Source organism: Microcaecilia unicolor, chromosome 9 (assembly GCF_901765095.1).
Source record: "Microcaecilia unicolor chromosome 9, aMicUni1.1, whole genome shotgun sequence".
Classification (NCBI taxonomy): domain Eukaryota; kingdom Metazoa; phylum Chordata; class Amphibia; order Gymnophiona; family Siphonopidae; genus Microcaecilia; species Microcaecilia unicolor.
In genome coordinates, this window is record NC_044039.1 from 94,449,794 (window position 1) to 94,468,428 (window position 18,635).

The 18,635-nt window shown below is 46.5% G+C and overlaps 1 protein-coding gene across 3 annotated transcripts in view; it reads right to left on the bottom strand.

Annotated features, from left to right (window-relative positions):
- CASC1 (cancer susceptibility 1) overlaps nucleotides 1–18,592 on the bottom strand; it is a 245,373-nt gene extending 226,781 nt beyond the window's left edge. The window contains exon 1 of one of the 3 annotated variants that reach the window (XM_030213984.1): nucleotides 18,539–18,592. Coding sequence is in view for 2 of the 3 variants with exons in the window: in XM_030213981.1 (XP_030069841.1) it covers nucleotides 18,360–18,401 (42 nt within the window). In the remaining variant the exon portion in view is untranslated. Of the gene's footprint in view, nucleotides 1–18,359; nucleotides 18,500–18,538 lie in introns of those variants that run through there. The other 2 variants (XM_030213982.1, XM_030213981.1) reach the window with 2 other exon arrangements.
- Between the last annotated feature and the right edge of the window lie 43 nt (nucleotides 18,593–18,635).

Below are 18,635 nucleotides of genomic sequence, written 5' to 3' on the forward strand. Positions count from 1 at the left end.
TTGGGAATGTGGGGATTAGTTAGAGGTTTTGTCCAGTTCGCCAGCAATGTCTTTTTCAGGACATGGTGCATGGGTACTGTGGACGCTTCCTTAGGTGGAGAAGGATAGTCCAGGAGCTCAAACATTTCAGCCCTGGGCTCGTCCTCCACAACCACCGGGAAGGGGATGGCCGTAGACATCTCCCGGACAAAGGAAGCGAAAGACAGACTCTCAGGAGGAGAAAGCTGCCTTTCAGGAGAGGGAGTGGGATCAGAAGGAAGACCCTCAGACTCCTCGTCAGAGAAATACCTGATGTCTTCTTCGTCTTCCCACGAGGCCTCACCCTCGGTGTCAGACACAAGTTCACGAACCTGTGTCTGCAACCGCGCCCGGCTCGACTCCGTGGAGCCACGTCCACGATGGGGGCGTCGAGAGGTAGACTCCCTCGCCCGCATCGGCGAAGCTCCCTCCGCCGACGTAGTCGGGGAGCCTTTCTGGGAGGCGACCGCAGTCGGTACCGCACGCGGCACCGACGCCGGAGACCTCACCCCGGGCGATGGACCAGCCGGCGCCACGCTCGACGGTACCGGTGGCGCAAGCACCGCCGGTACCGGAGGGGTAGGGCGCAACAGCTCTCCCAGAATCTCTGGGAGAACGGCCCGGAGGCTCTCGTTCAGAGCGGCTGCAGAAAAAGGCATGGAAGTCGATGCAGGCGTCGACGTCAGAACCCGTTCCGGGCGTGGAGGCTGTTCCGGGCTGTCCAGAGTGGAGCGCATCGACACCTCTTGGACAGAGGGTGAGCGGTCCTCTCGGTGCCTATGCCTGCTGGGTGCCGACTCCCTCGGCGACCCAGAGCTCTCGGTGCCGACACGGGAAGGGGACCGGTGTCGATGCTTCTTAGATTTTTTGCGAAGCACGTCACCGGCGCTTCCCGGCACCGACGAGGACGTAGAATCCAGCCGTCTCTTCCTCGGGGCCGAGACCGAAGAGGGTCGATCTCGGGGGGGCTGTACCGCAGGAGCCCTCGGGGTAGGGGGAGACCCACCCGAAGGCTCACCGCCACCAGCAGGGGAATGGACAGCCCTCACCTGCACTCCAGACGAAGCACCACCGTCCGACGACATCAGCAGACGAGGTCCCGGTACCACCGACGTCGATACAGTCGTCCGATGTCTCAGCGCCGATGCAGAGGGTCGATGCCTCGATGCACTGGCGGCCGAGGATGAAGGTCTGGACGCTGAAGACGTCGATGCACTCGATACCCCCGGTGCCGATGCCGACGAAGAGCCCGAGAACAAAAAGTTCCACTGGGCTAACCTCGCTACCTGAGTCCGCTTCTGTAAAAGGGAACACAGACTACAGGCCTGAGGGCGGTGCCCGGCCCCCAGACACCGAAGACACGAAGCGTGCCTGTCAGTGAGCGAGATTACCCGGGCGCACTGGGTGCACTTCTTGAAGCTGCTGGAAGGCTTCGATGTCATGGGCGGAAAAATCACGCCGGCGAAGTCAAAAGTCGAAATGGCGGAATTTGGCACCAGAAAATTTGAGGAAGGAAATTTCGACCGGGGCCTAAGTAAGGCCTACCCCGACGACGAAAGAAAACTTACCGGGGCGAAAAAAAACTCGAACTAGAGGAAGGGAAAAACCACAAGAGGTCTTTCCAAACAATTTTTAGAGTTTCTACAGAAACGAGTCGAAAACGACGCGCGAGGTCGACTTTTCGGGGCACGAACGGCAAAGCACAACCGTACCGAGCGCGGAGAAAAGAAGACTGGCCGGCACGAGCCGGTTCGGGCGGGAAGACGGCCGCGCATGCGCGGTGCGCATCGGCGCGCGAGGGCTAGCAAAGGCTTTTGCTAGTGAAGATTCCGATTGGAGGGGCTGCCGCGGACGTCACCCATCAGTGAGAACAAGCAGCCTGCTTGTCCTCGGAGAAATCTTGGTACCATCCACAAAGAGGTAAACTACCTTCTAACCCTTCAGCAATGTTGCTCACAAATATATTGAACAGAATCAGCCCCAGCACTGATCCTTGAGACACTCCACTACTCACCATTAACTAGTTCCTAATCCAGTTCACCACTTTGGGTTCTAACTTCAGCCTGTCAAGTTTATTCAGAAGCCTCCTATGAGGAACTGTTATCAAAGGCTTTGCTGAAATCTAAATAGATTACATCTAGCGCTTGTCCTCGATCCAATTCTCTGGTCACCCAGGCAAAGAATTAAATCAGATTTGTTTGGCACGATTTACCCTTGATAAAACCATGTTTGTCTTGGATCTTGTAACCTATCGGATTCCTGGATTCCAGGAAATTCACTATCCTTTCCTTCAGAATCGCTTCCTTTACTTTTCCAATAACCAAAGTAAGGCTTACCGACCTGTAGTTTCCAGCTTCTTTTCTGTCACTTTTGTGAAGAAAGACTACATATGCTCTTCTCCAATCCCACGGAACCTCCCCCATCTCCAAGGATTTATTAAACAAATCTCTAAGAAGACCCGCCAGAACCTCTCTGAGCTCCCTCAATATCCTGGGATGGATCCCGTCCGGTCCCATGGCTTTGTCCATCTTTAAATTTTCAAGTTGTTCATAAACACTTTCTTCCATAAATGGTGCTATATCCACTCCATTCTCATAGGTATCTTTACCAGGCAATCGTGGCCCTTCGCCAGGATTTTCTTCCGTGAACACAATGGGAAAATTAGGTTCTTAACTTGGTAATTTTCTTTCCTTTAGTCATAGCAGATGAAGCCATTACGTATGTGTTGTGTCCATCAACCAGCAGGGGGAGATAGAGAGCACTCAACTTTTCACAGTGCCTCATGGCCAGCCAGCTCCACTGCCTCTTCAGTATTTGAAGCTTCCAAAGCAGTATGGCAAACCGCAATGGGAATAACATGAACTTTCCTCACAGCGAACGATGGCCCCTTAACAAGGGCATGAACTCAAAAGGAGGGAATGAACACATCCTCCTGGAAGGAATAAACTCGTCCTCCTTATTGTATAACTGGAGGGGATACACGCAACCTCCTGGAGGGAATAAACTCATCCTCCCAAAACATAAACTGGAGGGAATGGACTCATCCTCCTATAAGTGAACATGAATCCTGAAGACTGTTTTCCAACTTTCTCCCAAGGAAGGAACTTCAGGAAACAAGATCAGAACCTGAAACAGATTCACAGCATACAGACAATCATACAGGGAGGGCTCATGGCTTCATCTGCTATGACTAAAGGAAAGAAAATTACCAAGGTAAGAACCTAATTTTCCCTTCCTTGTCATCAAGCAGATGAAGCCATTACGTATGGGATGTAACAAAGCAATAACTTTGAATATTTTAAATGGAATATGTTAACTTTGGGAAATGTGCATAGCGGATGTCTTTTTATTGTGTTAAGTAAAAAGGAAATGCGCTTTTGTTTTGATTTGGGGTTTTTTTCTCCAGTGTTGCAGTACATGCTGAGGTTCCCAGTTCAATTTTGTCTATATTTTATTTCTAATTTGAGGGTCTGTCAGTGTGACTTTAGTGGCAGATGAGGAGATTGGAGAGGAGAGGGAATTGGGGGAGGGGCTTTATTTTCTGCCCTGGTCACCGGCATGGCTAACGGCAGCCCTGACCCTTGCTGTAGCTAGTGGGGATTCCCAAGCCCTAATAGCTGGGGTCTCTTCTGAAGCTGGCCAGAGATGCCTTCTACTGAGCTTGGCAGATGGGAGCAGCATCCTGGAGCCACTGACAACTAAGAATGTATGGGGTGCTGGCATCAGTGGCTCAAGGAGTTGTTGCTGGCTACTGGGCTTGGTGGAGAGGAGTTCTGGCCATCTTTACTGGAGGCCTTCAGCTGACAGAGATTGGGGATCCTCACCTGCTAAAGGATTTATATTTTGAATTGGGAAGTGCTGGGGAAGAGAGAAAATTTTGTGCCCACCCACTTTGTGCTCAGGCCCACCCAAAATTGGCTGTCTGGCTACGCCACTGGATGGGAGCTGCCACTCTCTTTCTACTTGGCATTCCTGCAGAGTTCCTTCCCTCCACTTATCCTTGAAGTTCTCCACATCTCTGTTTTATTCTGCTTGTGACAGATCCCAACCCTTATTTTGTTTTGAATAGGCACTGTAGTATTGTCTTGCCACACCAAAGAGATTGCTTCAGTATTTTAGAACCTCCCTGACAAGCATATCCATTTCATTTGAGGAAAAATAACCCTTTCGGGACATAACCTGCTGCTTAGGAGCCAATTTGAAGTTCCTTATAGCACAAGTACCAGAGATTTAAAATAGCAATTGGTATGTGTATATATGCATCGGAAAAACATTGAAATGGGAGGGATGGGCGCATTGATAATCTACACATGTTTGTTTCCAGAATTACCGGTAGCTGTAAACTGATAAAGACCCAAACTCTGTGTGTTTCCATTTTACCATTGACATATAAATGTCCAAATAAGATACACATGATTAAAATTAATTTCATATTAACCTTGGACATTTTGACTCCATTCTTTCTGTGTTTAGAAACTAGAGAGTCAATATTCAAAGTGATTTTTTACCAGCCAGAAACAGCTCCTGTCCGGGGCTAACCACTAATTTTCAGCTGCACTTAACTGATTGGTGCTGAACTGAAAACCGGCTGTTTTGGGGGCAGAGTGGGTTATTCAGCAACATACCAGAAAGTGGATCCAAGGATGTACTACTACTACTACTACTTATCATTTCTATAGCGCTACTAGACATACGCAGTGCTGTACACTTCAACATGAAGAGACAGTCCCTGCTTGACAGAGCTTACAATCTAATTAGGACAGACAAAAAGGACAAACAAGAGATAAGGGAATATTACAGTGAGGATGATAAAATAAGGGTTCTGAACAAGTGAATAAGGGTTAGGAGTTAAAAGCAGCATCAAAAAGGTGGGCTTTTTAGTTTAGATTTGAAGATGGCCAGAGATGGAGCTTGACGTACCGGCTCAGGAAGTCTATTCCAGGCATATGGTGCAGCAAGATAAAAGGAATGGAGTCTGGAGTTAGCGGTGGAGGAGAAGGATGCAGACATAGGCGGTTGGTGGCCCAACTGTTTGGGGAGGCTAAAGGAGGTGGGGTTAGGGTGGGGCCAGGGGCGGAGCTTACATCCATACTTGTCTGACAACACACAGTAAAAAAAATAAGTAAAAATAAAATAGTCACAATTAATACCTTTTATTAAATTTAGATATTAGATATGTATCGAATGTCAAAGAATAAAGTGGCTGCTCAAAGCATATACTAACCATAATCGCTCAACTGCAAAACACTATTCACAACTTTGTGCAAAAACACACTCAGAACCTTACTATACCATAAATATTCACTGGGCAGACCCTAATACACCATATACCACCCAAACGGACAACATCACAGACCGAAGACCGTCAACAATATGAAACCTGTAATCATGATCCGATGATCCTGCGGCTTAGCCTCCCCAAGCCTCTTATACCGGGCGCCTATGGATGCAGATAAGAGAGATTTACCCAGTGAACGGAGTTCCCGGGGAGGAATGTAGGGAGAGATGAGAGTGGAGAGGTACTGAGGAACTGCAGAGTGAATGCACTTATAAGTCAATAAGAGGAGTTTGAACTGTATGCGGAAATGGATAGGAAGCCAGTGAAGTGACTTGAGGAGAGGGCTAATATGAGCATAATGACACTAGCGGAATATTAGTTGTGCAGCAGAATTTTGAACAGATTGAAGAGGAGAGAGATGGCTAAGTGAAAGACCTGTGAGAAGCAAGTTGCAATAGTCTAAGCGAGAGGTGATAAGAGTGTGGATGAGGGTTCTGGTAGTGTGCTCAGAAAGGAAAGGGCGAATTTTGGTGATATTATAGAGAAAGAAACGACAGGTTTTAGCAGTCTGCTGAATATGTGCAGAGAAGGAGAGGGAGGAGTCGAAGATGACCCCAAGGTTACAAGCTGATGAAACAGGAAGGATTGTAACTAGTCCCCCCCCCCCCCCCAGACAGGGTTATTTCCCAGAGATGTGGTCTCAGGACAGCGATGTTATAGTCGTGGCTGCTGTCAGAAAACACACTCAGGATTAGGGGACTAGTGCAGGATACTATCCTCGTCTTCCGCCCTCAAAGGACGGAAGAGGAATTAAAACTAAAGTTCAGGATTTTTCTGATAAAGGAGAACAAACTTAGTTTCCCATGTTGTTTTAAACAGTTTTAATTTAATAACTTAAGCATTTAAAACGAACATAAACTCAACTCTCTTGTACAGTTAATCAAACTTTGCTTAAAACTCTATAACCAAACATATAATACTTTTTTTTATTATTAAAATAACTTTTTATCTTCCTACAGATAAATCAAACATCTACTTCAGCGCACTGTCAGATAAGTGTCTCTTTCTTTAACCTTTTCCTTGGGAGATGTAAATGTTATTGTGTATCATTCACGTGAGTATAGTTTGACAAGAATTTGATTCTTTGCTTTTCTCTCTTTTCAGGTTTTCAGCCAATTTTCTTTGCCATGGACTTTGGGTAAGTATATCTTTTTTTATTTTCTTTCATGTATTTCTGTGTATATTTCTTGTTCAGTGTATACAGTTACTTAGCTGTAGAAGTTTTCTTTCTTTCTCTTCCCGGCCTTGCTTCGTTGGAGCTCGTGAGTTGTCCGGTTTTCTTCACTTTTTCTATGGTCTTCCTCCTTCACCTCTCTCTTAATTAAAATAATTGGAAGGAAAACCTTACTCTTCCTACTTTCTTTTTTAATAATCTTTACAGGGAGTGCTGTCAACAGCGGAACTGTGGGCTCTATTTAAGTAAAATCAATATAAATAAATGGCCCTTACTTTCCAGCGCCTATGCTATTGATTTCTCTTCCCTACTCTTAACCAGTGCGTTTGGTCTCTCTCTCAGTGGTGCAGCAGTTTCAACATTCCACCAGCAGCACAGCTCTGAACATTCCACTCACTGTTCTCACCCTACATACACATTTTTTTTTAATTCTTTTCCCCTTACAATGTATAATTTTCCCCAAAAATGTATTAAACCTACTCAACCCCCCTACTTAACCTCCCTACTTAACCTCTCTCTACATTCATTAAATTTTAACTAAGCTCTTACACATACCTTTCACACACTAACCCCACCAAACACATAAATTGCAGCAAAAACACTTCCCTCTTAAAACAGACACTTCTCCTAGTTCTTCCCCACCTTCAATTATCCCAACTACCTTTAAAATTATTTTTCCTTTCTTTTTCCACTCAAATTACTCCTCTCTCACTCACACACAACCAGTGCAGTGCTTCCTCTCCCTCTGAGACCCAAACTCACTCTCTCTCTCTCTCTCTGACACACACACTCCATCTCTCACACACACTCTCTCAAACATACACACTCCGAGGAAAACCTTGCTAGCGCCCGTTTCATGTGTGTCAAAATCGTGCCTTTTTTTGCTAGTTTTTTTCTGATTGCTGAGACGGTGGTCGTTAGGTTTCCATGGAGAGAAAATGTCATGGCTATCACTAAGGATAGCACAAAGAGCATAGATTTGGAATTCCAGCTTCATGGCACAAAACAGTTCACCGCCCCTCCTCCCCCCAACAAAAACACATCATGTACACAAGCTCAGCAGCCAGACCAAAACACAAACACCCTGACCTACTAATCCCCCATTTACCAACAACAAATGAGGCAGTGGGCAAAGAAAGTGTTAACTCTGAGAAATGATATTAAAAGCTTGAAGTTAGAATTCTAACTTTTTACTTTGCAACTAAAGTGAAGGTATGCCAGATGGTTCAGATTATATTGAACTCTAGCGTTTGCCGGGCTGGGTTAGAAAGGTCAGAGAGAGGAATTTCTTTCACCCTGGTGAATGATGAAAGCTAGCTCAACAGCTGTATATTATTAGGCATACTGAATAGTTTTGTAAGCAGGCAGTTTGTTTAGGATTAAATAGAAAAATGCTTAGATAGAAAATACTATTTAGAGAGAGAGAGGCAATAGATTAGTATTTACAAGTTTTTGATATTTAGAATATGTCTTATAAGAAATACTGATTCTGTGTAGTTAAATGTAGAATACCTTTTTAAATCTAATGTTACTCTCTGCTGTATTTTCTAAGCAAGGACTGCAGTGAAGAGGCCAACATGTGGTTTGACTTAGCCATAGTTCTGGCTGGTTCAATGTATAAGCTGATAGGTGAAAGAGGTCAGGACTAGTCAGCTCTCTTCTCCTTGATTAATTATAGGTAAAATGTAGAAATGGTCTTGAAAGTGATAACCTGATATGTATGCTATTAAGTAAGATTGACTTTTGACCTCTTTAATGAATGCCAGAGTTTAGTTAGCAGTTAGTATGAACCAGACTAGGAATATGAGAAATCAATCATAATAACATGTAAGAGTTCTGGAGACCAAATGTCTGGTGTAAGGGGCCCCAGGTCACAGGTCAGTTTGAGGAATACCAAACCTATGTAACTGATATTTTTAAAGTAATGATTGGTTGAGGCAAAGTGACCAATCTATTCCTTAACCAATTGGAGAGTAAGGGGGCTGGGCTAGGCTAGGCTGGATAGAACTGTATTTAAGTAGGAGCAGAAGCAGTTTACGTCAGAAGGAGCTCAGAAGAGAGAGAAGGACAGAAGGAACAGACAGAAGAAGGAGCTCAGAAGAGAGAGAAGGACAGAAGGAACAGACAGAAGAAGGAGAAGACAGCATAAGAAGAGAAGCAGCTGAGACAAAGACACAGAGAGCTGAGAGAAAGACACAAAGAGAAGAAGAGACTTAATGCTGATGTCTTGCTTTGTTTGCTGGCAAATAAAGAAGATTTTTCTCTCATACTGGTGTGTGCTGTCTGACTCCTGAAGCATCACAAATTCATGCATCCATTCCTGCAACAATTCTTGGTGGCAGCGGTGGGATGAATCCTGCATTAATCCCAGCCCCCGAAAAGACTGGAGAACATTCGCCGGGTATGTATTCTGTATTCTGTATTGTAATTCTAGCTAGAAAATTGTAAATCAGCCCCTCAAACAAATTGAGGAAGGAGAGCCTGATCAACTCTCAGCGAAGGCCCTAGTACCTTCTAATCTAGAGGAGATTAGAAGCGAAAACGCTTGAGCTTATCTGTATCTGAGAAATCTGAAATTGTTGGGTGGGATTTTCTGTATGGAATGTGTGATGCGTGAATGATTATTGAGTGCGGACTTCTTATAGCTGCATTTCCAATTAACGCGAGTTCAATTGGTCAGCAACGGAAGGAAGCGATTGCTGTCTGTCTACCTAGTGTCTCGAGAGTGCAGACCCCTTACTGCACTTTCAAAAAAATTCCCTCCCTTTTTTGTGTGTTGTAACTGTAAGCATTATGGGTGGGACATCATCTAGACAAATTGCTACCCCCCTAGACTGTATGCTTAAGAACTTCAAAAAAGGATTTTTAATTAATGACTATGGACAGACTTTAAGCTCAAGTACTCTAAGAACCTTGTGTGAAGTTGAGTGGCCACCTATGGGAGTGGGGTGGCCCCCTAGTGGCAGCTTAGATATTGAAGTAATCCGGAAGGTCTACAGCATAGTTGTAGGAGAACCAGAATATTCTGAACAACTCCCTTATATAGATTCCTGGGACAGCCTTGTGACTGACCCTCCCTCGTGGTTGAAAACTTATATGGGATCCCCAGTAAAATTCATGTTAGGCCGTGTTCAAAGAAAGATTAGAAAATCTAAACTAGAAGAGGGAAAGAGCCCCAGGAAGCCTACCACCCAATCGGTGGCTTCCGCCCCTACCCTGTCCGAGAAACCCATACTCTCTGATGACCCCTCAGACCTTGAGCCACCACCTTATGGCCCATTGTTGGGGTTCCGTGCCACCCCCAGAGATCCACGCCGCCCAGCCCAAGCTTCTCCAGCACAGGCTTCTCCGGATAGTTCTTCCCCTCCTGTGCAAAACCTGCCACACCCTAGGTTGGACTTTTCACCCAGTCTCTACCCTTCTGTGCCACATCCTCTCCTGTTAACTTCTGAAGACCCGTTTTGGGTTCCACTCCCTGACTCCTCAACTCCCGACAGCCCAGCCTCTCCTTCTAATACCCCTACCCACTCATCAGGGGCCCGGCATCCCTTTCAATGGACTGACTCACCTGTGACCACCTCTCAGTCTATGAGTACCCCTCCCCATCCCTCAGGGGTTCAACATACCTCCACTGAATGGGTTAGACCTGCTGCAATCACCTTTGAGCATGATAGGAGGGTAGCTCCTAGCTCTACCTCAGGTTCCATTCCCACCTCCTCGAGAGTTCTGCCCCTCCGCCAGGTAACTACCACTCGACCGGATCCTAATAATCAGGGTCAGGTTATACAGGCACAGGCCTATCAGTATGTACCCTTCACAACCACCGATCTCCTGAATTGGAAGACGCATTACCCCTCTTATACTGAAAAGCCTCAGGCAGTGGTGGACCTAGTGGCTAGCATTATGGCCACCCATAACCCAACCTGGACTGATTGTCAACAACTTCTCCTGACCCTCTTCACAACTGAGGAGAGGCGGAAGATTTTGCAAAATGCTGAGGCCATCACGCGAGAGCGTGTCCCCGGGGGGACACAGGACCCAGAGGGATGGGTTAGAGCTCGGTTTCCTCGCGCAGCTCCAGATTGGGATCCAAATGATGGGCAGCACTATGAACTGTTGTCTGGCTATTGCCGGGACTTACTGGAAGGTATGAGGAAAGGCATAAAGAGGCCCATTAATCTGGCAAAGGTCTCTGAAATTCTCCAAGGGGCAACTGAATCCCCTGGGGCCTTTCTAGAGCGACTAATTGAAGCCTACAGAACATACACCCCATTTGACCCTGAAGCCCAAGAAAACCAGAGAATGGTGAATAGTGCATTGGTGGCCCAGAGTATGCCAGATATCCGGAAGAAGTTGCAGCGTCAGGAGGGATTCGCAGGGATGAATACCACCCAGCTAATTGAGATCGCAACCAAGGTTTTCATTAATAGAGATCAGGAGGTGCGCCGAGAGGCTGACCGGAAGATGCAGAAGAAGGCCGACCTTTTAGCGGCAGCCATTACTAATTCCACCCTTAACCGAGGTCGACCTCTAGCTAATGGGAAGCCAAAGTGGGACCCCGGACCACCAGCCAGGCCCCGAGATTCCTTCAATCAATCCCGGCCAAGGGGGGAGAATCCCAGACCAAGATTGGAGAGGGATCAGTGTGCCTATTGTAAGGAAAGAGGGCACTGGAAAGATGAATGCCCCCAGAGGCGCCAGGGACTGAGAAGGGGACCAGGAGATCGAGGAAGCCGAGGCCGAGTTCGAGAGGGAAGATATGAGCCTCCTGAATCTGACATCATCGGGATAGCCGAGATGGCAGAATGGGACGAATAGGACAGACCGGGTTCCTACAAACTGGGCTCCCAGGAACCTATGGTCAAGTTAACTATAGGGAGCCGCTCAATTCCATTCATGATTGATACAGGAGCTGAACATTCTGTTGTGACGGAGCGATTAGCGCCTGTGTCTGGAAAAACTGTCCGAGTGGTGGGAGCCACGGGGGTGCAGAACCGGAGGCCCTTCCTGACAACCCGTAGATGCCAATTAGGCTCACACATAGTCACTCATGAATTCTTGTATATGCCAGACTGTCCAATCCCTTTGTTAGGTCGAGACCTGCTGTCCAAGCTTAGGGCCCAAATTTCTTTTGACTCTGATGGCCAGACTTCAGTCTCCTTTCGGCCCCCAACATCCAGCCCTAAGGGTATATTGAGTTTCTGTTGCCCTCTTGAAGAAGAATGGCGGCTGCATCAGTCACATAGCCAAGTTGACCTACCCCTGGCAGACAGCTTTCAGGTCAGTGGGGTATGGGCAGAAGATAATCCCCCAGGGTTGGCCCGAAATATTCCTCCTGTACATGTAGATTTACTTCCAAATGCCCGGCCAATCCATCTTCGCCAATACCCAATTCCCAGAAAGGCTCTGGAAGGGATTCAAGCACATTTGAATCGTCTGTTATCCTATGGAATTATTCGTCCTTGCCAGTCTCCATGGAATACGCCACTATTGCCAGTTCAGAAGCCAGGGACTGAGGACTACCGGCCAGTCCAAGACTTACGAGTGGTCAACAAATCCACTATCTCATTACACCCTGTAGTGCCTAATCCATATGTCCTGCTAGGATTGATACCTTCTGGAGCTACCCATTTCACGACACTAGACCTAAAAGATGCCTTCTTTTGTATTCGGGTGGCCCCCGCTAGTCAACTGCTTTTTGCCTTTCAATGGGAAAACCCAGTAACAGGAAGGAAGCTTCAGTATACATGGACCCGCCTGCCACAGGGGTTCAAGAATTCCCCCACTATTTTTGGGACAGCCCTAGGACAAGACCTTAAGACTTTTAAATCTGAGCCTTCCAGGCGAGTTTTACTCCAGTATGTAGATGACCTCCTGATTGCAGCAGTGACCCAGGAAGAGTGTTTTGAGGCTACCAGAGAATTGCTGGAGCTACTCTTGGATGCAGGCTATAAGGTCTCACGCTCAAAGGCCCAACTTTGTCAGTCAGAAGTGAAGTATCTGGGCTTTTGTATTTCCCAGGGAAGTCGGAGACTGGATGCTAGTAGGAAGCAAGCGGTAGCTGCAATTCCCCAACCCAAGTCCAGAAGAGAAGTTAGGGAATTCCTGGGAGCAGCCGGATTCTGCAGAATTTGGATTCCAAATTTTGCATTGATGGCGAAACCCCTTTACCAAGCCACAAAGGGGGGTGAAAAGGAACCATTTGAATGGGGACCTACTGCTCAACAATCCTTCATTGCCATAAAGAAAGCCCTACTCCAAGCCCCTGCGTTAGGCCTTCCTGATGTGGAGAAACCTTTCTCATTGTATGTCCACGAGCGACAGGGGGTTGCTCTGGGTGTGCTGACCCAGATGATGGGATCCTGGCAGAGGCCTGTTGCATACCTGTCTAAACAGCTGGATGGAGTGGCTAAAGGATGGCCAGCCTGCATGAGGGCCATTGCAGCAACAGCCTTACTGGTCCAGGAAGCTGATAAGTTGACCTTGGGGCAAGAACTGGTTGTTAAAGTCCCCCATGCAGTTCTCACCCTCATGGAGTATAAGGGCAACCACTGGTTTACAAATAACCGTATGGTTAAGTACCAAGCCAGCTTGTGTGAGAATCCACGGATACACCTGGAAACAGTGGCTACATTCAATCCTGCTACTCTTTTGCCAGCATCTGAGGGACCACCGGATCATGACTGTATCCAAACCATGGATGAAGTGTACTCCAGTCGACCAGATCTTAAAGATGTTCCGTGGAGGGACCCAGATGTAATTTATTTTACAGATGGAAGCAGTTATGTGGAGAACTCCAAGCGACTGGCAGGCTATGCTGTGGTGACAGAAGACAAGGTGATAGAAGCAAGAGCCCTGCCCCAAGGAACTTCAGCCCAGAAAGCAGAACTTGTGGCCCTCATACGAGCTCTGGAGCTAGCAGCAGGACTGGTGACTAACATTTATACTGATTCTAAGTATGCCTTCACAACCCTACATGCTCATGGAGCTTTGTATAAGGAAAAGGGACTCATAAATGCTGCAGGCCAACCTGTTAAGTATGGACCTGAAATACTTCAGCTGCTAGAGGCTGTGTGGGCCCCTAAGAAGGTAGCTGTTATTCACTGCAGGGGACACCAAAGGGTAGATACTCCAGTGGCCCGAGGGAATCGCCATGCTGATCGGGTGGCCAAGGAAGCTGCTCGAGGACCCCCAGCAAGTACTGTGACTCCCCTGTTCCAAATTCGATTGCAAGAATGGACACCTATGTATACCCAAACGGAAGAGAAATGGGCTCAAGAAGAAGGTGCAGTAAGGAGACCTGATGGCTGGTTACATCTCCCTGATACCAGAGTTCTGGTGCCACGCCACCTAGCTTGGCCTGTAGTGTCTCAAGCTCATGACCTATCACACTTAGGGAAAACAGCACTAGCCCGTCTACTCAATCGAGTAGTGGTGCTGGAAGGATTGGATAGTCTGGTTGCCACTGCCTCTGCCCGATGTACTTTCTGTGCCCAGAATAATGCTCGTCAGGGACCCCGTATTCCACCAGGAGTTCAGTCTAGAGGACTAACACCCTTTGAGTCCCTAGTTATAGACTTCACAGAAATGCCCAGGAGCGGTAGGCTCCGATATCTTTTGGTCATGGTCTGTACCTTTTCTGGGTGGGTGGAAGCATATCCTACAGTCACTGAGAAAGCCACAGAAGTAGCTCGAGCCCTCCTTAGGGATGTCATCCCCAGGTATGGACTGCCCCTTGCCATAGGTTCAGATAATGGTCCCGCCTTTGTTGAAGCTACACTTCAGGCCCTGTCCCGCGCATTGCGCATTACCTGGAAATTGCATTGTGCCTATCGTCCCCAGAGTTCAGGGCAGGTTGAGCGAGCAAACAGAACCTTGAAAAATAGCCTAGCAAAGATTTGTCAGGAAACCCAACTGAAATGGCCACAGGCATTGCCACTAGCCCTCTTTCGCCTCCGATGCACCCCAACTAAAGGAACAGCCCTCTCTCCCTTTGAAATTGTGTATGGGAAGCCCCCAGCCATTTTACAGGGAATTAAGGGAGACATAGGGATTTTAGGGTCTGCCCAGGTGCAGGAGCAGGTAGCCCTCCTGGGTAAGATAATTTCTGAGCTTCAGTCTTATGTGAGAGAAATAAACCCTGTCCCCTTCCAGGCTCAGGTATATTCCTTCCTGCCAGGGGATAGAGTTTGGGTGAAAGATTGGAAGCTCCAGCCTTTGGGGCCCCGGTGGAAAGGACCTTTTACTGTTTTGCTTTCTACCCCTGCAGCTGTGAAGGTCGCAGGGATTACTCCATGGGTCCATTGGTCTCGAATTAAGTCTGCTGACCAGACTGAGCCCAGCACGGATCAGACGGAGCCTAGACAGTGGAGAGCAGAAAGTGATCCAGCGGAGCCATTGAAGTTGCGCTTGACCCGAACCAAAGAATCTACTAGCTGAAAAGAAGGGTCAACTGCATACTGCAGGAGCGGCTGAACTTCGGCTTCACACTGAGACTCTTTCTGTCCAGATTCTGGCTTTCTTGGAATTTGAGAGCTTGATCCTTGTCAGTTGAGGGTCTATCCCAACTGGTATAAGAACTCAAAGACTGAGAACACTATATTAGAGTAATCTGTGATTAGCACAGACTGTTGAAATATTATTGCCTAATTAGTTTGCTGTATTTGTTTTAGATTAGGAAGAAAGAAAATGTTAGTAGTTTGGATGCTTTTGTTGTTTTCTACTCCTTGCCTCCTTGTTCCTAATACCCCAACTCGCTCCAACCTTTGGTTACACTCTGTCCAGGAACTAATTAGCCAGGCAAAGATTACTTCCCCTTGTATTGTGTGTTCCCGATTTTCTCCTTATACTACAGATGTCCCAGCTGTACCTGTCCCTGTGCAACTCCCAGCTCTTATACCTCCCTACTTTTCGAGTTCAGGCCCTTGGAGCCAGGATTATACTTGGTGGTCCTTTTATAATGCTACTTCCCCCTCTGAATCTTCTCTAAGGCCAGTTTTTACGTCTCCCTATCCAGCCTCTGGAGTGTTTTGTTTAACAAGAAGCATCTCAACTGTTCTTCCCATTCCCTGTAATTATACTAATGTTCTCCCAGAAAAAGGAGAATCTGTGTGGGTAGTTTCTCCAGGTACTCCTATGTGCCCTGCTACCATACCTGTAGATTATGACCCAGGTGATTATCTGGCTCCTAAGCGTACCACTGAGAAGACTATAGTGTCCAAGCTTATTTTCTACTTTCATAAGTCCCCGGCGTATGAAGAGTTACTAACAAATGAGCAGCCTGTCACAATTGGGGATTGGCGCCTATGGTGTGCAAAGTCTCCATTTCGTCTTCGTTCCCCCTGGGATAGGGGCTCGCATTATGGGCACCCTAAGTACCCTGTCCAGCCTGAGCCAACATTTATTGGGAACTTTCCTCACCCTCTCTTGGTCATTACTGGCTCTGTGATAATGTCCTCCACATGATTCTTCCCCCTGCATATAATTTTTGTGTATTGGTAACCTTGAATTATTTTCCTAAAGTTATTCCTCTTAAGCCACTATCCCCGCACCGCTCTAAGCGAGAGGCTTTGTCCTTACCCTCCTCCGTTGCCACAGAGGATGAGGCGATTGAATTAGCCCTCCAGTATATTAATTCTACTTATCCTCTGACTAAAAAGAGACTTGTAGCCCTTTCTGCCACGGCCTGGATTCCAATTGGAGGCCCGGTAGCGGGTATTACTGAACTAGGTATGGCTACCCGGAGACTTCAATCCCTACTCCATGTTTTAGTTCATGAGCTGAACGTGGTAGTCAATGCATTGCAGGATCAAATTAATGAATTAAGTATAGTTTCTCGGTATAACCGTATGGGTCTTGACTATCTCTTTGCAGCTCAGGGTGGCCTCTGCACAGTGCTAAATTCTTCAGAGTGCTGTACTATTGTCATAAATAGGACGCATGTAGTTAGGCATGCCATGGATAAAGTCCTACAGTTGGCTAGCCTTAATGTGGAGGATTACCGAGGAGGATTAGACCTTACCTCCTGGTGGTGGTCATTGACCTCCTGGATACGCCCCTTGTTCATTTCCCTAATAGTCTTAGTTTTAGCAGGATTGTTGTTTTGTTTCTTGGCCTCATGTGCTTCGGCAGTATGCCGTCGGACCTTAACAAGTAGGGTAATGGTGATTCACAAGTCTATTCCTAATTAGGATCACTATAATCTCCAGAGTTTGAGTTGTGAGACTTATCTCTGCATAAGCTGATTTTAGTCTCAAAGGGGGGAATGAGGCAGTGGGCAAAGAAAGTGTTAACTCTGAGAAATGATATTAAAAGCTTGAAGTTAGAATTCTAACTTTTTACTTTGCAACTAAAGTGAAGGTATGCCAGATGGTTCAGATTATATTGAACTCTAGCGTTTGCCGGGCTGGGTTAGAAAGGTCAGAGAGAGGAATTTCTTTCACCCTGGTGAATGATGAAAGCTAGCTCAACAGCTGTATATTATTAGGCATACTGAATAGTTTTGTAAGCAGGCAGTTTGTTTAGGATTAAATAGAAAAATGCTTAGATAGAAAATACTATTTAGAGAGAGAGAGGCAATAGATTAGTATTTACAAGTTTTTGATATTTAGAATATGTCTTATAAGAAATACTGATTCTGTGTAGTTAAATGTAGAATACCTTTTTAAATCTAATGTTACTCTCTGCTGTATTTTCTAAGCAAGGACTGCAGTGAAGAGGCCAACATGTGGTTTGACTTAGCCATAGTTCTGGCTGGTTCAATGTATAAGCTGATAGGTGAAAGAGGTCAGGACTAGTCAGCTCTCTTCTCCTTGATTAATTATAGGTAAAATGTAGAAATGGTCTTGAAAGTGATAACCTGATATGTATGCTATTAAGTAAGATTGACTTTTGACCTCTTTAATGAATGCCAGAGTTTAGTTAGCAGTTAGTATGAACCAGACTAGGAATATGAGAAATCAATCATAATAACATGTAAGAGTTCTGGAGACCAAATGTCTGGTGTAAGGGGCCCCAGGTCACAGGTCAGTTTGAGGAATACCAAACCTATGTAACTGATATTTTTAAAGTAATGATTGGTTGAGGCAAAGTGACCAATCTATTCCTTAACCAATTGGAGAGTAAGGGGGCTGGGCTAGGCTAGGCTGGATAGAACTGTATTTAAGTAGGAGCAGAAGCAGTTTAGGTCAGAAGGAGCTCAGAAGAGAGAGAAGGACAGAAGGAACAGACAGAAGAAGGAGCTCAGAAGAGAGAGAAGGACAGAAGGAACAGACAGAAGAAGGAGAAGACAGCATAAGAAGAGAAGCAGCTGAGACAAAGACACAGAGAGCTGAGAGAAAGACACAAAGAGAAGAAGAGACTTAATGCTGATGTCTTGCTTTGTTTGCTGGCAAATAAAGAAGATTTTTCTCTCATACTGGTGTGTGCTGTCTGACTCCTGAAGCATCACAAATTCATGCATCCATTCCTGCAACACAAATACATACCCCTCAATTCCCAGTACAAACTACTACTACTTATCTCTATAGCGCTACGCACACAGCGCTGTACACTCGAACATGAAAAGACAGTCTCTGCTCGACAGAGCTTACAGTCTAATTCTGAAGAGAAACCAGAGATTATAAACCCCACACCAACACATTTTCCCCAACTGTAAGACTTCCCTCCACCTCAAAGAGTAATCCCTCACTCACCAACCCCTCTCCATCTCAAAATTCCTTAGTCACAAAGCCCCCAACCAAAGAACTCCCACAAACTCAATTCTCAGCCACTGCCCACCACCTACTACCAAAGTCACCCACATTTGACAATCTTCACGCTCTCACATACCAAGTACCCCGCTTTACATGCAGTCAACGACCAGAATCCCATCTCTTCATCCTCTCTCTCTCTCTCTCTCTCTTCTCAGTCCAATGTGTACTGTTCCCCCCAATCCTTTCGGTCCGAAATCCAGTACAATTCCCCCCCATATCATCACCATCATCTCCTCAAACTTTTCCTCATCCTACCTTCTTCTTACTCATGCTTGAGATTGGCCGCCGCCGTTTTACTTCTCCAACGCCCCGCCCCCTTTGACACAACTCTCCTCCCTCTGAAATTCTGCCG